Source organism: Coregonus lavaretus, assembly GCF_964263955.1.
Source record: "Coregonus lavaretus genome assembly, chromosome: 11".
In the NCBI taxonomy this organism is placed as follows: Eukaryota; Metazoa; Chordata; class Actinopteri; order Salmoniformes; family Salmonidae; genus Coregonus; species Coregonus lavaretus.
Window position 1 is genome coordinate 29529810 of NC_139998.1, and position 21002 is coordinate 29550811.

General features: G+C 43.1%; 2 protein-coding genes across 4 annotated transcripts; both read left to right on the forward strand.

Moving 5' to 3' along the window:
* Nucleotides 1–2346: 2346 nt before the first annotated feature.
* On the forward strand, nt 2347–8186 carry pdp2 (putative pyruvate dehydrogenase phosphatase isoenzyme 2). Of its 3 annotated transcripts, none has more exons than XM_084171102.1 (11): nt 2347–2428; nt 3038–3149; nt 3373–3582; nt 4142–4261; nt 4402–4688; nt 4832–4937; nt 5087–5156; nt 6074–6240; nt 6422–6721; nt 6877–7145; nt 7457–8186. In XM_084171102.1, exons 2-11 carry the CDS (start codon nt 3078–3080, stop codon nt 7503–7505), a joined length of 1650 nt encoding a protein of 549 aa, XP_084027228.1. In that variant the 5' UTR covers nt 2347–2428; nt 3038–3077; the 3' UTR covers nt 7506–8186. The 3 variants fall into 3 exon arrangements, with proteins under 3 accessions (XP_084027228.1, XP_084027227.1, XP_084027229.1); XM_084171101.1 differs by having other exon boundaries at nt 2347–2424; XM_084171103.1 differs by having other exon boundaries at nt 2347–2396.
* A 5165-nt stretch (nt 8187–13351) lies between these two features.
* LOC311137322 (E3 ubiquitin/ISG15 ligase TRIM25-like) lies at nt 13352–21002 on the forward strand. The gene is made up of 6 exons (XM_084171759.1): nt 13352–14024; nt 14270–14356; nt 15686–15919; nt 19503–19662; nt 19998–20057; nt 20146–21002. Exons 1-6 carry the CDS (start codon nt 13407–13409, stop codon nt 20712–20714), a joined length of 1728 nt encoding a protein of 575 aa, XP_084027885.1. The 5' UTR covers nt 13352–13406; the 3' UTR covers nt 20715–21002.

A 21002-nucleotide genomic window follows, 5' to 3' on the forward strand; every position in this document is an offset into this window, starting at 1 on the left:
CACTGTATATCCACGATTTCAATGTTAGAGTATGTGGTTAACTGATTATGTGTCAATGTGTGCGGCTGAGTTGATGGCCATGATTTATAGATAGGTTTGAGATGGGTGGAGGAGGTGAAACCACTCAGAGTGGTGATCTGCTCTGATTCGGCTGCAGTGTTGAGTTGTGTCAAAACGGGCAGGTCGGATTGGGGAGACTTGTTTGTGGAAATGATGGTGCTGTTAATGGGATTGGAGAGGATGGGACTGGTAGTAAGCTTTTGCTGGGTTCCCGCCCATGTGGGTGTGGAGGGTAATGAGAAGGCTGGTGTGGTGGCTAAGAATGTGGTGAGGAGAGAGGGGGTAGATATTCAGGTCCCGTTAGGCTGTAGGGAAGTCAAGTCCTTGATCTGGGCAAAAGGGCTGGATCTTTGGCAAAGGGAGTGGGATTCTAGTAGTAAGGGTAGGCAATTGTATCACGTGCACCGGTTAGTTAAGGAAGAAATGTATGCACTCACTAACTGTAAGTCGCTCTGGATAAGAGCGTCTGCTAAATGACTAAAAAATGTAAAAATATAAAAAATGGGGAGTATGGGATGTAGGAGAGAGGAAGTTGTGTGGAGTAGACTATGGTATGGGCACACAGGTTTGAATGCCACGTTGTGGATGATAGGGAGACATAAAACAGGTCTGTGTGATGAGTGTTCAGTGGAGAAAACGGTGGAACATGTGTTGATATTTTGTGAACTGTATGACGTAGAAGTGGTATCTACGGCTCTATTTCACTTTCTTAGAGGAACAGGACTAATGAAGAGAATTTAATGTAGGTAGGCCATGACTGGCCTCACACTCCAGGACAGTAGGTAGCAGTGTATGCACCTTAAAAGTTGAATGCGATCCGCCAATCCAATCTCAAAGAAGAAGAAGGTGTCGCTGACAGGCCAGTAATAGCTTGCCTGGCTTGCTCTCTTGGACAGCTGGCACAGCCCGGACCTCACTGGAAAGGCTAGATGTCATACAAGGGCAAGGACTCAGAATATGTAGTGGGGCGTTTCAGACGTCCCCAGTGGCTGCATATGCCATTGCAGATTAGGAGACAGCAGCTGGCAATTAATTATTGGGTCAACCTACAAGGACATGGGGTGTCTCATCCTGCGAAAGGGATTTTACAGGCATGCTGGGAACATAAGTGAAGACAGAACACGAGCTTTGGGTGGGTGGGTAATACCCAGGCGAAGGAGATGGGACTGTATGGAAGGGAGTTTAGTCCAACGGTAGTTATTCCTGTAAATCCACCATGGCTACTCCCGCCTCCAGTAGTTGATCTAGAAGTGTTGGAGAGACTACAGAAAGATAGGGAGGGTGTTGATCCATCTGATTTGTTTAAGAGACGTCTGGATACTGTATATCAGGATGTTGTGGCCATTTACACAGATGGTTCAAAAGATCCAAGGACAGGATGTACTGGGTCAGCATTTGTAGTGCAGGAATGTGGGGTGGAAGTCAGGAAACGTATTAAAGCTCATCTGACTGTATATACGGCGGAGCTGATGGCCATACTGTTGGCCTTGCAGTGGGTGGAGGAAGTCAAACAAGACAGAGTATTTATTTGCTCTGATTCATGTGCAGTGTTAATGAGTCTCCAGTCCTTTAGCTCACATAGCAGACAAGACCTGCTTTATGAGGTGCTACAAACCCATGGCAGGATTAAACAGATGGGTATACAGATAATATTTACTTGGGTCCCAGCCCATGTGGGGGTGGAGGGGAACGAGGCAGTATATGAACTGGCTAAACAAGCACTTAGTAGTGGGGATGTTGATGTTGACGTTTCAATGAGCAAGGCAGAGGCAAAAATACTGATATGGACAGTGATGGTGCAGAGATGGCAGGAGCAGTGGAATAGAGATAATACGGGAAGGCATTTATTTCAAGTACAGAGGAAAGTCGGCGAGGGGAGGACGGCAGGAAGGGACAGAAGAGAGGAGGCTATTTTTACAAGATTAAGGGTGGGACACAGCCAGTTGAATAAGACATTAAATGTGATAGGAAAGCATCCAACAGGAAAGTGTGATTATTGTCAGGAAACAGAGACGGTGGAGCATGTATTGCTACGGTGTGGGCAGTATCAGAGGGAAAGAGAGAGGATGATATCTAGTATGAAGGAGAAGGGGATACAGGAAATTAGTTTAAATAGTATATTCAGTAGAACGTCATTAGATATACTAGAAATATTTTGTTATCTTTTTTAAGAGCAACGGGGCTGGCAGGTAGGATTTAGTTTTATCCCCGTCTCTGGCCCACACTCCAGTACAGTAGGTGGCGGTAATGCACCATAACGTTGGATGCCAAGCGCCGATAAACCCCACTGAAGAAGAAGACAGCTGGCACACACAGCAGCAGTCGACCCGACAATGGTTTGATTCACACTTCAGTCGTTAGCTAGTAGGTAGCTATGTGATTCATTATTATGTGTCCGATAAATATCGCTATCTAAGTATCATAGCTACGACATCGCCTGTAAAGCATTCCGTGCACAACTTCGCTAGCTAATCTGCGTACGTCAGTGGTGGCTAGCTAACACCGGCAGTCTGGTCGTATTCATCAGTGCACACCGTAACGTTAACTGTTAATGTTAACCTAAACGGTGTATGTAACGTTAGCTGGCTACGTTGCATAACTTTGCTACAGTGTGTGCACTAATGAACACGATCTGATGTAGGCTAACTTTAGCTAGCTAGCTACCCTGTAATTTAGCAAGTTACTGTAGCTGGCCAACGTTACTGTACTCTGTTTATATTTTAGCTAACTAGCTAACGTTAGTTGTATTTTTGTTAACACAATAAATCTACATATATAGCCAACGTAACTATAGCCAAGTTATCGCTAGCTGCACCAAACATGTAACGTTAGTGCTTGCCTCTTGTGTCTCGTTCAAGTAGAGCGCTAACGTTACAGTAGCTAGCTGGCTAACCTTTTTCCCCTCCCAAATCTGATAAGCCTAGTCAGGTGTGCAGGTGATAATTACAGACATTATTGATAATCCTCTCGCCTCCAGGTGTGAGGCACAGTAGAGCCTCTCATCCTAAGGCCTTCGGATGTCTAGCCATGTGTGTGGCCGCATCCTTCTGCGAGCAGCCAGCAGCACCCTCAGCCCTCTCTCTCCCCAGGTAGGTGCTGTCAGAGATCAGAAACACCAAAGCTTTCAATCAGTGACTGGTTTAGGCCTATTGTCTGGGAAACCAGGTGTGTGCACTCTCAGAAAGTAGACTAAATTACATGAATGGAAAACGTGCACTAAGTGCGACAGAGAAACACTATCGTGCACTATCCATGTAAATGCTGGCCAGTCATATCTATCCATTTCCTCTCCTGTCTTTCTCTCTTGGCCAGCATGCCCTCTACTCCTCCATACCCTCCTGCCCCTCCCCCTCTCAGTGGCCCAGTCTGACCCAGCGAGCCTGCCTCTCCTCCTGGGGCTGCTCTGGGTCTGGTGCTAGGTGTAGGTCTGGGGCCACCATGCGTTTCCTCTCCACCTGTCAGGACCTGGACTTCCAGCTGAGCCGTGTCCAGATCAGCAGCATCCTGCGAGCCAACGAGCAGGTACCACTTATTATAATAATCACTACATAATCATATAAAGCAGGCGTTTTCAATTCCCATCTGTATGTGGGCCACCTCAGGATGCACATTTTCATTCCAGCCCAATGATATTGCACCTGTTTCAACCAATAATCAATGCCCTTGGGTAGATTAATCAGGTGTGATGGCATTGGGCTGGGCTTTCCCAGGACCAAAAACCCATGATATAAGGCATCAAGCAGGGTAATGCCTTTCTGTCTAATGAAGGTTCTTGATGTAGTTGTCTAGTATTTTGTCATGGAGCTATTGTTGTCGATGGTCTGCATTCACACCCTGCCTGCATCAGGGTGCATAGCTCTGGTCTTCAAGTCCTAGTTACTGTCCTTGTCTTTTAACTAGATTGATTTCTGCCTGAGCAACCCGAGATGTGGAGACTAGCCTATCAATTAAGTACGTTGATCAAGTGCCAGGGAGATGCAGTATGAAAACCAGCAGGACAACTGCCTTATAGTGCTGGAGTTGTGCACCCCTAACCAACAACCAGTTATTTAAATACACCCAATTGTTCTCTCTAACCCAGGCTGTGAGCATCCCTGAGTTTGATGGCCGGGGTCTCAGTGCTGTGAGGAAGTTTGAGAGCAACCAGCTGGCAGCTAACACCCCCAACGAGGACCGCCGCAGCGCAGCCACCTGCCTACAGGTGAGTGTTGTTGTTAGTTACAAACATTTGGTGTTCATTTCCTTATCTCACCCCTCACACACTCCCCCAGACCCTCCCTCTCTCTCTCCCCCAGACTAAGGGAAAGTTATCCAGGGTGTTTGACAGTCTCTCTCCCCCAGACTAAGGGCATGTTGTTTGGGGTATTTGACGGCCATGGTGGCTGGGCGTGTGCCCAGGCGGTCAGTGAGCGTCTGCTGTACTACGTGGCGGTGGCCATGATGTCCCAGAGAGGACTGGAGGAGCTGGAGCACTGCATGGAGCAGAGCAGGCCTGTCCCGCCCATCCTACAGTGGTACAAAAACCATGGAGACTACAACTACAGAGAGTCAGCCTCACTCTACGTAGAACACCTCCGCGTCTTCTGGCAGGAGCTGCTGGACAGCGAGGAGCACGGCGACGGAATGAGGTGGGGCTGTGTGTATACGTTGTGTGAGACATTGAGCATGGTAAGAGCCTGACTCCATCTCTCTGATTAGTATTGTAACCCAACTGTTTTTGTCTTCCTGTTCTTATACATCTCTCCAACCATCCTCCATGCCTCCCTCCCAGTCCTCCTGATGCTCTGTACTATGCCTTTAAGCGTCTGGACACAGATATCTCTCTGGAGGCCCAGGTCCCACTCTCCAGCGACCTCATGAGGAGTACTGCCATACAGGTGTGAGTGTGTGCCATCCACCTCATTCCAGATTAATTAGGAATTTCAGATTTTCTCACTGGTCTTTAATTTATTGTGGCAATTAATTGGGTGCATTCCCCCCCCCCCCCCCCCTGACTTTCTCTGTTGTGTTTAACACATCCAACCAGGTGGCGTTTGCTGGCTCCACAGCCTGTGTTGCCCATGTAGGCACTGAGGGGATCCATGTGGCGAACGCAGGTAGGGTGGTAGTGTCGTACAGGTGGGATATACACTGAGTGTACAAAACATTAGGAACACCTCCTCTTTCCATTAAATAGACTGACCAGGTGAAAGCTATGATCCCTTAGTCACTTGTTAAATCATTGTGGTCCTCTGTAGCTCATACACAAAAATGTATGCACGCATGACTGTAAGTCGCTTTGGATAAAAGCGTCTGCTAAATGGCATATTATTATTATTATAAAACCATTTCAGTGAGTGTAGATGAAGGGGAGGAAACAGGTTAAATAAGTATTTTTGAGCCTTGAGGGTGAATGGGCAAGAGAAAAGATTGAAGTGCCTTTGAACGGGGTATGATAGTAGGTGCCAGGCGCACTGGTTTGAGTGTCAAGAACTGCAACTCTGCTGGGTTTTTCACGCACAACAGTTTCCCGTGTGTATCAAGAATGGTCCACCACCCAAAGGACATCCAGCCAACTTGACACAACTGTGGGAAGCTTTGGAGTTTTCAATTTTTTTTGTAATTTAGCAGACGCTCTTATCCAGAGCGACTTACAGTTAGTGAGTGCATACATTTTTCATACTGGCCCCCTTGGGAATCGAACCCACAACCCTGGCGTTGCAAGCGTCATGCTCTACCAACTGAGTTACAGGAGGGCAGCATCCCTGTGGAACGCTTTCGACACCTTGTAGAGTCCATGCGCTGACGAATTGAGGCTGTTCTGAGGGCAAAAGGGGGTGCAACGCAATATTAAGGTGTTCTTAATGTTTTGTACACTCAGTGTATAATGGAATTGTATCATGACAACTCTGTGATAATAACACTCTTAAAGTACTCCCTGTTTTCAACAAATGGACAAAATACTATACTATTATTTTCTTCCTTGAACACAGTTGAAAATGAAGTTCTATTCTATTGTGCGGTGTAAACTCAGGTGACTGCCGTGCAGTGCTGGGGGTGCAGGAGGAGGACGGGTCGTGGAGCGCCTTGCCCCTGTCCCAGGACCACAATGCCCAAAACGAGGCTGAGCTGGAGAGGCTCCGAGCCCAGCACCCCCCCTCGGAGAGGGACACGGTGGTCACTGACGACAGGCTGCTGGGGGTCAGAACACACCCTCACATAGAGGATTAGATCATATACTGTAGATTTATTTACATATCATAAGAAAGACCAGGCTGAGCTGGAGAGAGAAACAGTGGTCACTGGTGACAGACTCATACAGTATAATTACCTCTGCATGTATTCTATGTGACTGTCTAATTCTCCATCTCATGGTCTCTAGATCCTGATGCCTCTGCGTTCGTTTGGAGACGTGAGGTTCAAGTGGAGCCTTGAGCTGCAGCAGAGTGTTCTAGAAAGCCTGGAGTCTGGAATGGACCTGGACTCTCTAAACCTCTACCAGTACACTCCGCCCAACTACCTGAGCCCGCCCTACCTGGACGTGGCGCCACAGCTGACCTATCACAGCCTGCGACCGCAGGACCGCTTCCTGATCTTGGGCTCTGATGGGCTGTGGGACGAGATGAGCTCTAAGGAGGCGGTACGGCTGGTGGGAGAACACCTGAGTGGGATTCACCTACAGGTAAGGACGAGAGGGTGTGCGAGAGAGATGGGGCACTGTGTTTGTGTGTGTGAGGGCTGTGGGATAACCACTTGTGGGGGGAAACTTATTACGGGTGTCTGTTTTTTGTCCATGTGCATATATAATTTTGAATGTAGTAAATTGTCGTTCTGCAGTCTCCCGTCTCCCCCACTGAGAGACAGTTGAACCTGGGCCAAATGCAAGAGCTGCTGCTGAAACGCCGTGCCCGTGCCATGCCCACCCTGGACTCCAACGCTGCCACACACCTCATCAGACACGCCCTGGGCACCGGGCAGTATGGAGAGCTCTGCCAGGAGAGACTGGCATCCATGTTGGCTCTGCCTGAGGACCTGGCACGCATGTACAGAGACGATATCACAGCTACTGTGGTTTACCTGAACTCTGACCTGGTCAGACAACACAGGTAACACAGATGGGGACACACAAACATAACATTTTTACAGTAACGATGGTCTACTTCAACTCAGGCCTGGTCACGTTACACACACACACATTTCTTGACAATTGTTTATTTACCCTAGGGTGAAAACATTTGCTGCGTACTTAGACCTAAAGCTCAAATACTGCTCTCAGAAAGTGGCATTGTATTAGTGTTTTTCAGATGGTTAAATATAGCTTGAAACTCCTACATGCAGGTGAATAACCATGTTGTTTTCCAATAATGTATGTATGCTGATGTTAAACTTTGTCTGTTTTTTTTTTTTTACTGCATAGTCATCATAGTCCCAAAGCACCATCGGAGCAACATGTTTCACCAGACTGACTGGGTACCACATCATACATGACCATAGTTTAAATAAATCATATTTTCTTATGAACTCTCTGGTGCACTTCCTCACTTTATACTGTCTGATAAAATCCTAAATATATTTTCAGAACTATATTTTGTATGACTTTATGTTACCTGGTGTTAGTTTGGTAAAACTGCTATGTAATGTATTTTTACTATTTGCTGACAATCTACAGTCCACAAACTAAACTGAAGGTTTATTGTTATTGGCACATGTAGTTTGTACATGTGTAAAGTCGAGTTGAGAGCAGTCCGATCAGTGGATGAAGTGAAATTGCTCATTGTTTGCTGTAAAGGTTTTTTTCAAATCATGAATTGAACTTCAAATCACTTCCTAATGAAAATGAGTTAAAATGTTAACCAAAACCCTTCAATTCTGTTCGTTGTTTTTCTGTCTGTGTTAGTTTTGAGTTGTCTCCATCTCCTGTAATGTGTCTGGAAATGACTCGTCCTCTGCTCTCTCAAATCCTCTGTTTTCCCTCTTAGGATATTTTTAAAATGTTATGCTCGCCTCGCCCACAGGGTTTCTTTAGTGTAATTAACACTATGGAGCAGAGGCTGGACGAAGTGTACTTTTTAGTCAGTCACATGTCAGTATTTTAGGTCTCAATGTACCATCTTCTGTTTCAATAAAGGACATTTTGGTTAAATGAATGTGATTCCCTTCAAAATGTGAAAATAAGGCCTTGTTTTCAGTTTTGAAATGTTTGAAGTTCAACTGAGAACAACCTACTGTGTTAGAGAATTGATTGGTTCAACAGTTCACTTCCTGTGCCACCTCCACTACTTTATATAATATAATATGCCATTTAGCAGACGCTTTTATCCAACGCAACTTACAGTCATGTGTGCATACATTTTTACGTATGGGTGATAAAGCCAATCACTTTTAAATGACCTTTTCCAAGTTTACTCTTAAGATCTGTATTATATGTCATAGATCCAGTAGTCTCCGTCAGTGTAACTATCTTTACAACTTAACTCCTTTATGAATATACTGAGGTAGCTGCTGGGTAACTAACTGTAGGACTCTCCTAACTCCAGATAATTAATATTTAGTTCCTCTTGAATGTAGTGAATGAAAGAAAGGAATTAGTCCTACAGTTACCCAATTGCTATACCTCAGTTTATTTATGAAGGAGTTGAGTCGTGATAAAGAACTAGTAAACAAGAGCACAGAGAAGGACAGGAATGGTTATAAGGAAGTCTGTGATGTGGGTAGTAGTTAGTTTCACTTCTACGTTCAACGTAGTGCCATCAGAAAGTATTCATACCTCTTGACTTATTCCACATTTGTGTTAAAGCCTGAATCCAAAATGGATTTTAAAAATGCTCAACCATCCACACAATACCCCATAATAACAAAGTGAAAACATGTTTTTAGAAATGTTAGCAAATTTATTAAATACAGAAATATCTAATTTACAAAAGTATTCATGCCCTTGAGTCAATACATATTAGAATCACCTTTGACAATGTTTACAGCTGTGAGTCTTTCTGGGTAAGTCTAAGAGCTTTTCACACCTGAATTGTACAATATTTTCACATTCTTTTTTAAATTAAAACTGTCAAGTTGGTTGTTGATCATTGCTAGACAGCCATTTTCAAGTCTTGCCATAGATTCTTCAAGCCGATTAAAGCCAACTTTAAGTAGGCCACTCAGGAACATTCAATGTCGTCTTGGTAAGCAACTCCAGTGTATATTAGGCCTTGTGGTTTAGGTTATTGTCCTGCTGAAAGGTGAATTTGTCTCCCAGTGTCTGTTGGAAAGCAGACTGAACCTGGTTTTCCTTGAGGATTTTGCCTGTGCATAGCTCTATTCTGTTTATTTTTAGCCAAAATAACTCCATAGTCCTTGCCGATGACAAGCATACCCATAACATGATGCAGTCACCACCATGCTTGAAAATATGAAGAGTGGTACTCAGTGATGTGTTCGATCTTCCCCAAACATAACACTTTGTATTCAGGACATAAAGTTAATTTCTTTGCCACATTTTTGGCAGTTTTACTTTAGTGCCTTATTGCAAACAGGATGCATGTTTTGGAATATGTTTATTAAGTAGAGGCTTACTTCATTTCACTATGTCATTTAGGTTAGTATTGTGGAGTAACTAAAATGTTGTTGATCCATCCTCAGTTTTCTCCTACCTCAGCCATTAAACTCTGGAAATATTTCCTTTGTCTCCGACATTTTGGTTAGAAAGGACGCCTGTATCTTTGTAGTGACTGAGTGTATTGATACACCATCCAAAGTGTAATTAATAAATTCACTATGCTCAAAGGGATATTCAATGTCTGCTTTTTTCTTTGTGAGGCATTGGAAAACCTCCCTGGTCTTTGTGGTTGAATCTGTGTTTGAAATGAACTGCTCAACTGACGGACCTTACAGACAATTGTATGTGTGGGGTACAGAGATGAGGTAGCTCAATGATTTAAAAGATGAGGTAGTTCATGATTCAAAAATCATGTTAAACACTATTATTGCACAAAGAGTGAGTGAGTCCATGCAACTTATTATGTGACTTGTTAAGCACATTTTTATTCCTGAACTTATTTAAGCTTGCCATAACAAAGGGGTGACTCGACATTTCAGCTATTATTTAATTTTTTAATTTTTAATTTTTTAATCTAAAAACATAATTCTACTTTGACATTATGGGGTATTTTGTGTAGGCCAGTGAGTGACACAAAATCTAATTTTAATCCATTTGTGGAAAATATCAAGGTGTGTGAATACTTTCTGAAGACTGTAGATTCTACCAGCTTGTCTCAGTTTGTCTTAAAAATGTCTGTCCTCTCTGGAGGAGCTGGTCACAGATTAACATGGCTCAGGATATCTTGAATGGCTTTCCTTGAATAATCAATTTGTTAGGTAATGAGGCAACAAGGCCTTATTTAGGCTACATAATCCAGACAACTGCTGTATAACTGCTGTATACCCAACAGCATACTGTATTGATCATGAAGGTTACCTTTAATTTATAGGTTATGAATTGGCTTGGATTAATGGTCTGTCTTTCTCCCCATCCCCAACCTCTCTCAGAACAAGCTGCATCTCCATTTTAGTCCTGCTTCTTCCAACCATTTCTTCTGAAAAGTATGGCAAGGTGACATATTTGCTGTTGGGATCAACTCTGAGATTAAAATCTGCTACTTTATTAGAGAAAGAACAATATAACATTTTATCCATTCTCAAAATCTGAAATAGATGCACCCGAATTAAGTTCTCGCCAAGCTTTGCTGTAGTCTAAACACTGTTAAAATTGTTTACTTAGCTAATTGTACCAAGGAGTAAGACCCATAATTCCAATATTGCAAATGATGATTGTTATTATTATGAATGCATAAATACATACAATGTAAATCACAAACAATATTACAAAAACATGTGGATACAGTTCATGGGATAAGTTACAGTTCATACAGTTCAATTCATGGCGGGGGGGGGATAGGCAATTATGCACTTTCATCTACAAATACTCATACAGTGCCTTGCAAAAAGTATTCATCCCCCTTGGCGTTTTTCCTATTTTGTTGCATTACAACCTGTAATTTAAATTGATTTTTATTTGGATTTCATGTAATGGACATACACAAAATAGTCCAAATTGGTGAAGTGAAATGAAAAAAATAAGTTGTTAAAAAAAATTCTAAAAAATAAATAACGGAAAAGTGGTGCATGCATATGTATTCACCCCCTTTGCTATGAAGCCCCTAAATAAGATCTGGTGCAACCAATTACCTTCAGAAGTCACATAATTAGTTAAATGAAGTCCACCTGTGTGCTATCTAAGTGTCACATGATCTGTCACATGATCGCAGTGTATATATACACCTGTTCTGAAAGGCTCCAGCGTCTGCAACACCACTAAGCAAGCGGCACTATGAAGACCAAGGATATTGCCAAACAGGTCAGGGACAAAGTTGTGGAGAAGTACAGATCAGGGTTGGGTTATAAAAAAATATCTTGAACTTTGAACATCCCACGGAGCACCATTAAATCCATTATTAAAAAATGAAGAAAATATGGCACCACAACAAACCTGCCAAGAGAGGGCTGCCCACCAAAACTCACGGACCAGGCAAGGAGGGCATTAATCAGAGAGGCAACAAAGAACTGGAAATCTCCACAGTGGAGATTGGAGTATCTTTCCACAGGACCGCTTTAAGCTGTACACTCCACAGAGTTGGGCTATACGGAAGAGTGGCCAGAAAAAAACCCATTGCTTAAAGAAAAAAATGACAAAAGACATGTGGGAGACTCCCCAAACATATGGAAGAAGGTACTCTTGTCAGATGAGACTAAAATTGAGCTTTTTGGCCATCAAGGAAAATGCTGTCTGTAGGTTTTTAACAAACCTTTATTTTTATTTTTGTGCTTATGTATCTTTTTTTCCTTTTTTTGTGGTGTGGTTTTCATATAAGCCCTTGGGCTTCCAACCACACCTGCACGCTGCTATTTTTATGTATTTGTTTTTATCTGTATTGTTGTTCATCACTTGTTTTCTTTGGTGCAAATAAATTAAACTAGTACTAAACTAAGTTGTTTGCTAGTTATTTGTTTAGTTGAATTGGTTGTAATGAACTCTCTTTTCTGTGTCCTAACATCACTCACTACAGGCAATAGTGGAGGACAGTGAGGGGGTGTCAAAGATGGTTGTTTTACCTCCTGAACCCAACACCAGTGAGGAGTCCTTGAAATGTGCGTTAACATCTACACACAACTATAAATACACTTTCACTACCCTGCCACACACATTATTCAATTTGGGGAGAGAAATCTGATTCCTGCCAGCTCACATTGAACCCCAACACAGCTAACAGATATCTGCTTCTGTCTGAGTGGAACAGGAAGGTGACCAAGAGTGAAAATGCTGAGTCCCATCTTCACACTCCAGACAGATTTAACTTAAACTGCCAGCTGTTGTGTAAAGACGCTCTGTCTGGAACCTGCTACAGGCAGGTAGAGGTGTGGGAGCAAGGTTGAAGTTGCAGTCCCTTATAAAGGGATCGGCAGGAGAGGAGACTGAGTGGATGCTAGCTTTCGACGCAATTATTAGTCCTGGGCTGTGGTCTGTCTAACAGCTCTTTCAGGCACAATACTATCAGTACTCATATCCCTGTCGCCTGCTCCTCTAGAGTAGGAGTGTACCTGGACCACAGGTGAGGAACTCTGTCCTTATACAGCATCTCTTGACACAATGACCCTCCACAGTCCAGACCACATTTACTCCACCCCTCTACTCTGGATTGGTCCTGGTTATGGATAATCTGTGAGGATACTGGTACCAATACAGTAAAGAAACAAAACATTGTATCTACACTCATTGACTTTGTGTGTCCATAAACATCATACAATCTGTTTCAACCTGATACACTTAACATCATTATTTTATGAGAACAGTAATACAAACTACTGGTGAATGCACAACATGTGCACTACTGTTAAAATATGCAGTCCATTTCACTAAAAGGGATTGATTCTGTTAGATATTATCTTAGACAAGGGCCATAGACAATGAGTTGTTTGCATTCTTGGTTTCATCATTTAAATAAATTATATGCAATCTGATGTGGCACATGTAATGTCAGTTTAGTTGATGGCTGCCGGTCCAACTGTCCTGGAACGTTGACTTGACTGGGCATGGCTGTTCTAGTAACTGTAATTCTACAGTTGACAATTTCAATTACAATGCAACCTAAGAAAGTTCTCTCTCTCTGGCTATGATGCACCACTTATGTCCTCTGCTGGCCATACCTGGTATCTGATGTGAGTTCACAGATCCAGGAAGTGAAATGTTATAGGTCTGTGAAAGCCACTCCTACTCGGCAAACTAGAAACTAAATGTATCTCTGAAGCTCAGTCTTTTTATGTGTTTCAAAATGGCAGAAGCCATGGACTCGATCAGTTGTTCGATCTGTTTGGAGCTACTGAAGGATCCAGTGACTATTCCCTGTGGACACAGCTACTGTATGGACTGTATTAAAGGCTACTGGGATCAGGATGACCAGAAGCTTGTCTGCAGCTGCCCCCAGTGCAGAAAGACCTTCAACCCAAGGCCTGTTCTGAACAGAAACACAGTTATGGCTGAATTGCTGAAAACCCTGACTGAAGAAAATACAAAAAAGAAGAAGAAGAAGAAGACAAAACTCCAAGCTGCTCCTCCTGCTCACTGTTATGCTGGATCTGGAGATGTTGAGTGTGACGTCTGCACTGGGAGAAAATTCAAAGCTGTCGTGTCCTGTCTGGTGTGTCTGGCCTCTTACTGTGAGACTCACCTCCAGCCTCACTATGAATCTCCTGCCTTTAAGAAGCACAAGCTGGTCAAAGCCTCCACACAACTACAGGAGAAGATCTGCTCTCATCATGACAAACTACTGGAGGTTTACTGCCGGACAGATCAGCAATGTATCTGTTATCTGTGTATGTTGGATAAACATAAAGGCCATGATACAGTCTCTGCTGCAGCCGAAATAGCTGAAATCCAAGTAAGAACCTTAATTCACTTGCTTAAATATGAAGAATGACAAAATACTAAAACAATGAATGGTCCCTATGTACAATATTTGCATCTGATCAAGGATGAATTTCATGTATGAACTTGCAAAACAGGAAAACATACACATAACACTACGTAACCCTTTTCCTTCATAAGACATTAACATGCCATAGTCTGACTAACATTCAGTAGAACAGAACAATAATGAATGGAATGGCATTTGTTTCTCTACAGAAGCAGTTGGGTGAGAAATCTAAGCAGAGAATCAAGGAGAGAGAGCAGGAGATGCAAGAGGTGAGACAGGCTGTGAAGTCATTCAAGGTGAGTTTTGACCATTTGTGACTGACCGCCTCGGTCTATGTAGCAACATTTGAAATAGTGTTTTTTTACATTGGATAAAAGTGGAGACAGAGCTAGAAAATGGCATATCATACACTGCAGTTGAGGAACAATGGGAAGGTAATTCTGCTTTCCCACAGGGGGCCAGTATGAAAAATTAAATAATGTATGCACTCACTAACTGTAAGTCGCTCTGGATAAGAGCGTCTGCTAAATGACTAAAATGTAAATGTTGAAAGTTGATCACCTTTCAGGATACAGAATGTGTAAACGGTACAGTGAAGGGGTTACTTGCATAGTTGCAATATCAAAAACAGAAAGTATCCTGATTCAAAATATTTTAGAAAATATTTTATCATTATTAGATGACGCTTACCCAACACACTTGTCTAAATTGATGGGTCATGTGAAGGAAATGATATAACCAACCCCCAGCCACATCTAACTAAGTGGATGGGTCACTATTGTCTAGACCAGGGTTCTTCAATTCCGGTCCTGGAGGGCCGAAACACTTCTGTTTTTTATTTCTACCTGGTAGTTAATTGCACTCACCTGGTGTCCAAGGTCTGAATTAGCCCCTGATTAGAAGGAGAGGATGAAAAACATAGGTGTTTCGGCCCTCCAGGACCGGAATTGAAGAACCCTGGTCTAGACACATATTCATGAAATACAATAGATGGCCGTAATCATCCCCAGACACACCTGGCTAATTTGATGGGTCAGGTAACAATCCGGCCGACGTGGAGTCTTTTGGTTAGACATGTAGTTAGCTAGCTAAACAATGAACTGGCATAATCCTAACTCATACTACTACCAATACAAACATTGTCATAGCTGTAGTATGAATCTGCAGGTAGCTAAAGCTAACAAACTAGGTTCAATGTTAGCTGGCTAACATTAGGCTATAACTGGCAATGCAAATGGATTTCTGATTCAAATAATATTATTACACAGATCATACACATAATGTTAGCTAGCGAGCCAGCAAGCTAACGTTCGCTAGCTAACTAACAGTATGCTTTAACTTGCAATGAAAACGGCTTTCTGACAAAATTAGAAACATATCTGAAAATGTAGCTAGACTCTTACCGGTATACATGGATGAATGCTTCACGGCAGACTGGAACCATTTAACTCAGTTTTGTTTGTAGCTAACGTTACATCTTGTTTATCCAGCATTGTGTCAAGTCACTCCGGTTCACACTGACCGTGGCGTGTGCAGAAAGTAGCTGTGGGGAACAGGCTGTCTGGAGTTCTGGTGAGAGCTGAGTGAATGGGCTGATTAAAATGCCTCTCTCTGTGTCCTAACAGCGCTCTGCACAGGCAGCAGTTGAGAGCAGTGAGAAGATCTTTACTGAGCTGATCCGCTCCATTGAGGGAAGGCGCTCTGAGGTGAAGGAGTTTATCAGAGCCCAGGAGAAGGCTGATTTGAGTCGGGCTGAAGGACTCCTGAAGCAGCTGGAGCAGGAGGTGGCTGAGCTGAAGAGGAGAGAGGCTGAGCTGGAGCAGCTTTCACACACAGAGGATCACATCCATTTCCTCCAGGTGACATCACTGTCCTCTCTGTCCATTGCAGCAGGTGTCGCTCCTAAAGGGAAATCTTTAATTACATTAATTTAATCTTTAATTTATAAATTGTGCCTTCATGTATTATACTTATGCTAAAATGTTTATTCAGTTCTACTGAGCCATTCACTTTATATTCGTATATTTTATTATTTGTTATTGTATTGTGGAGAACACTCGCACACATCCCTGCAGACCCCGCAAGGGGGGAGGGGGGGGGGGGGGGGGCACACAACATAGCACCAGAAAGCAAATGAACACGTCATAAGCATTTTGTGTGGGGGGGGGAATTGGCTTTAAAACTGCAAAAAAAGTTCTCAGCCTCACGGCAAGATGTGTAGAATAGCAGGAAATTGGCTCTAAAACAGCAGTTTATTGGGGTTGGGGAAACTGCGCTAAGCCACTGGTCTAGAAGGAACTTGCAAGTAAGCATTTTGTTGGATGGTGTATACCATGTGTATCCCGTACATACAGTGGGGAGAACAAGTATACTGCCGATTTTGCAGGTTTTCCTACTTACAAAGCATTCAGAGGTCTGTTATTGTTATCATAGGTACACTTCAACTGTGAGAGACGGAATCTAAAACAAAAATCCAGAAAATCACATTGTATGATTTTTAAGTAATTAATTTGCATTTTATTGCATGACATAAGTATTTGATACATCAGAAAAGCAGAACTTAATATTTGGTACAGAAACCTTTGTTTGCAATTACAGAGATCATACGTTTCCTGTAGGTCTTGACCAGGTTTGCACACACTGCAGCAGGGATTTTGGCCCACTCCACCATACAGACCTTCTCCAGATCCTTCAGGTTTCGGGGCTGTCGCTGGGCAATACGGACTTTCAGCTCCCAGCGTGAGGACCAGCTTGTTGGCTGGTCCTCACTACATATTCGTCGCCAAACCCACTGGCTCCAAGCCATCTATAAATCACTTCTAGGCAAATCCCCGCCTTATCTTAGCTCATTGGTCACCATAGCAACACCCACCCGTAGTATGCGCTCCAGCAGGTATATCTCACTGGTCATCCCCAAAGCCAACACCTCCTTTGGCTGCCATTCCTTCCAGTTCTCTGCTGCCAATGACTGGAACAAATTGCAAAAATCTCTGAAGCTGGAGACACTTATCTCCCTCACTAACTTTAAGCATCAGTTGTCAGAGCACCTTACCGATCACTGCACCTGTACACAGCCCATCTGAAATTAGCCCGCCCAACTATCTCATCCCTATATTGTTATTTATTTTGCTCATTTGCACCCCAGTATCTCTATTTGCACATCATCTCTTGCACATCTATCATTCCAGTGTTAATACTAATTGTAATTATTTTGCACTATAGCCTATTTATTGCCTTACCTCCATAACTTGCTACATTTGCACACACTGTATATATTTTTTTTTTCTGTTGTATTTTTGACTTTATGTTTTGTTTTACCCCATATGTAACTCTGTGTTGTTGTTTTTATCGCACTGCTTTGCTTTATCTTGGCCAGGTCGCAGTTGTAAATGAGAACTTGTTCTCAACTGGCTTACCTGGTTAAATAAAGGTGAAATAAATAAAAAAAGGTCTGGAGACTGGCTAGGCTACTCCAGGACCTTGAGATGCTTCTTACGGAGCCACTCCTTAGTTGCCCTGGCTGTGTGTTTCGGGTCGTTGTCATGCTGGAAGACCCAGCCACGACCCATCTTCAATGCTCTTACTGAGGGAAGGAGGTTGTTGGCCAAGATCTCGCGATTTTTATTTCACCTTTATTTAACCAGGTAAGCCAGTTGAGAACAAGTTCTCATTTACAACTGCGACCTGGCCAAGATAAAGCAAGCAGTGCGATAAAAACAACACAGAGTTACATATGGGGTAAAAAAACATAAAGTCAAAAATACAACAGAAAATATATATACAGTGTGTGCAAATGTAGCAAGTTATGGAGGTAAGGCAATAAATAGGCTATAGTGCAAAATAATTACAATAGTATTAACACTGGAATGCTAGATGTGCAAGAGATTATGTGCAAATAGAGATACTGGGGTGCAAAAGAGCAAAATAAATAACAATATAGGGATGAGGTAGTTGGGTGGGCTAATTTCAGATGGGCTGTGTACAGGTGCAGTGATCGGTAAGGTGCTCTGACAACTGATGCTTAAAGTTATTGAGGGAGATAAGTCTCCAGCTTCAGAGATTTTTGCAATTCGTTCCAGTCATTGGCAGCAGAGAACTGGAAGGAATGGCGGCCAAAGGAGGTGTTGGCTTTGGGAATGACCAGTGAGATATACCTGCTGGAGCGCAGACTACGGGTGGGTGCTGCTATGGTGACCAATGAGCTAAGATAAGGCGGGGATTTGCCTAGCAGTGATTTATAGATGGCCTGGAGCCAGTGGGTTTGACGACGAACATGTAGTGAGGACCAGCCAACAAGAGCGTACAGGTCACAGTGGTGGGTAGTGTAAGGGGCTTTGGAGACAACGGATGGCACTGTGATAGACTACATCCAATTTGCTGAGTAGAGTGTTGGAGGCCCCATCCATCCTCCCCTCAATACGGTGCAGTCGTCCTGTCCCCTTTGCAGAAAAGCATCCCCAAATAATGATGTTTCCACCTCCATGCTTCACGGTTGGGATGGTGTTCTTGGGGTTGTACTCATCCTTCTTCCTCCAAACACGGCGAGTGGAGTTTAGATCAAAAAGCTCTATTTTCGTCTCATCAGACCACATGACCTTCTCCCCTTGATCATCCAGATGGTCATTGGCCAACTTCAGACGGGCCTGGACATGCGCTGGCAAGAGCAGGGGGACCTTGTGTGCACTGCAGGATTTTAATCCATGACGGCGTAGTGTGTTACTAATGGTTTTCTTTGAGACTGTGGTCCCAGCACTCTTCAGGTCATTGACCGGGTCCTGCTGTGTAGTTCTGGGCTGATCCCTCACCTTCCTCATGATCATTGATGCCCCACGAGGTGAGATCTTGCATGGAGCCCCAGACCGAGGGTGATTGACCGTCATCTTGAACTTCTTCCAATTTCTAATAATTGCGCCAACAGTTGTTGCCTTCTCACCAAGCTGCTTGCCTATTGTCCTGTAGCCCATCCCAGCCTTGTGCAGGTCTACAATTTTATCCCTGATGTCCTTACACAGCTCTCTGGTCTTGGCCATTGTGGAGAGGATGGAGTCTGTTTGAGTGTGTGGACAGGTGTATTTTATACAGGTAATGAGTGGAGAACAGGAGGGCTTCTTAAAGAAAAACTAACAGGTCTGTGAGAGCCGGAATTCTTACTGGTTGGTAGGTGATCAAGTACTTATGTCATGCAACAAAAAGCAAATTAATTACTTAAAAATCATACAATGTGATTTTCTGGATTTTTGTTTTAGATTCTGTCTCTCACAGTTGAAGTGTACCTATGATAAAAATGACAGACCTCTACATGCTTTGTAAGTAGGAAAACCTGCAAAATCGGCAGTGTATCAAATACTTGTTCTCCCCACTGTACGACTAAATCAAATAAAACTTTAAACTAAGTTGTGTTTCTCAATCATATTTTCCTTGTTTCCTGGTCTTTGGATGTAGAGTTTCCAGTCTCGCTGTGTGCCTCCTGGATCTGAGGCCTTATGCAGCATCACTATCAACCATCACGTCTCCTTTGAGGATGTTATGAAATCTGTCTCTGAGCTGAGAAACCGACTTGAAGATATCTGTGCTGGGGAGATAATTAAGATGTCTGTACAAAGTAAGGACACGTCTTCTTAGACCACATTAACATATGGGATTCAATAAATTGCCGATGGTGATGTTCCAGATAGGGCATTTGAATTGCACAGCAGTGTGTCCTAAATGGATGAAGTTTACTCTTAATTTAGTATCTGGCAGTCCCATGGTGTGACCTCTTCAGTTCTGATGGCAAACTTGGCTTAGAAGTCATCAAGTATAAAGTGTCAACTCCCTTCACCTGGGACCAAGGACACGCTGCTGTGATTAGTGGAGAACCATTCAGTTATTCAACCTGTGACTTCCTGTGTGGTTATGGCATGACCAGTCATATTTGATTTTTCTCTGTCTTCATAGTGTCAGGACTTCACATTTTCCAACCCCCTGGGCCGAGGACCAGAGAAGAGTTCTTGAAATGTGAGTTAAACACAAACAGTTTTTTAATTCAACAATACACACTGACACCTTGAGTTCATCTTCACCATAGCTTTTATCTCATTTGCAGATTCTTGCCAGCTGACATTGGATCCCAACACACCAACTCAACGTCTGTATCTGTCTGAAGGGAACACAAAGGTGGCATACAGTCGTGAGCACCAGATCACACGTCCTCACCATCCAGAAAGATTTAAGATTTGGCACCAGGTGCTGTGTAAAGAGGGTCTGTCTGGAGCCTGCTACTGGGAGGTAGAGTGGAGTGGGGACGAGGTTACTATAGCAGTCTCATATAAAGGGATCAAGAGGCAGGGTGGAACAGCGTGTTGGTTTGGGAACAATGATAAGTCCTGGTGTTTGGTATGTCATTTGGATCGCTGCTTTTTCAGGCACGATCTGGCACGAGATGGGAATCAGTGGGGTATTGATATAGACTTTAGTAAACAGATTAATATCCCTGTCGCCCCCTCCTCCAGAGTAGGAGTGTACCTGGACCACAGTGCAGGAACTCTGTCCTTCTACAGCGTCTCTGACACAATGACCCTTCTCCACAGAGTCCAGACCACATTTACTGAACCCCTCTATCCTGGGTTCTATTGTAGTTGTGATTCATCTGTGAAGATAATTCCTTTGCCTTAACACTACCTGTATCCAATCTTCACATACCAACAACAATCATCATAATTACTGTAAATCTGATACATTTAAAGAAATTACAGAAATAAGTGTTATTGTCATCAAGAATCAAATTTGATGACTCATTTTTGTGTAAATGTAAAGTTAAAACTTAAAGGAAAATAATGAGGGTAACATTTTCTGAAATGCAAAAAGCAACTGTTACTTACAGTGACAGCATGATGTATCTCAACTTGAGATGAGATGGTGGAGATAATTTATGTAGATCTAAAGTAAAGTCAACATTATGTG

What these genes read in the sequence shown, in the direction of transcription:
- pdp2 (XM_084171102.1), top strand. Translation starts at nt 3,078, where the DNA reads ATGTCTAGCCATGTGTGTGGCCGCATCCTTCTGCGAGCAGCCAGCAGC. An exon ending in TCAGCCCTCTCTCTCCCCAG is followed by an intron (nt 3,150 to 3,372) that starts GTAGGTGCTGTC and finishes TCTCTTGGCCAG; the next exon opens with CATGCCCTCTACTCCTCCAT. An exon ending in TCCTGCGAGCCAACGAGCAG is followed by an intron (nt 3,583 to 4,141) that starts GTACCACTTATT and finishes TCTCTAACCCAG; the next exon opens with GCTGTGAGCATCCCTGAGTT.
- LOC311137322 (XM_084171759.1), top strand. Translation starts at nt 13,407, where the DNA reads ATGTGTTTCAAAATGGCAGAAGCCATGGACTCGATCAGTTGTTCGATC. An exon ending in AGGCTGTGAAGTCATTCAAG is followed by an intron (nt 14,357 to 15,685) that starts GTGAGTTTTGAC and finishes GTGTCCTAACAG; the next exon opens with CGCTCTGCACAGGCAGCAGT. An exon ending in AATTAAGATGTCTGTACAAA is followed by an intron (nt 19,663 to 19,997) that starts GTAAGGACACGT and finishes CTGTCTTCATAG; the next exon opens with TGTCAGGACTTCACATTTTC.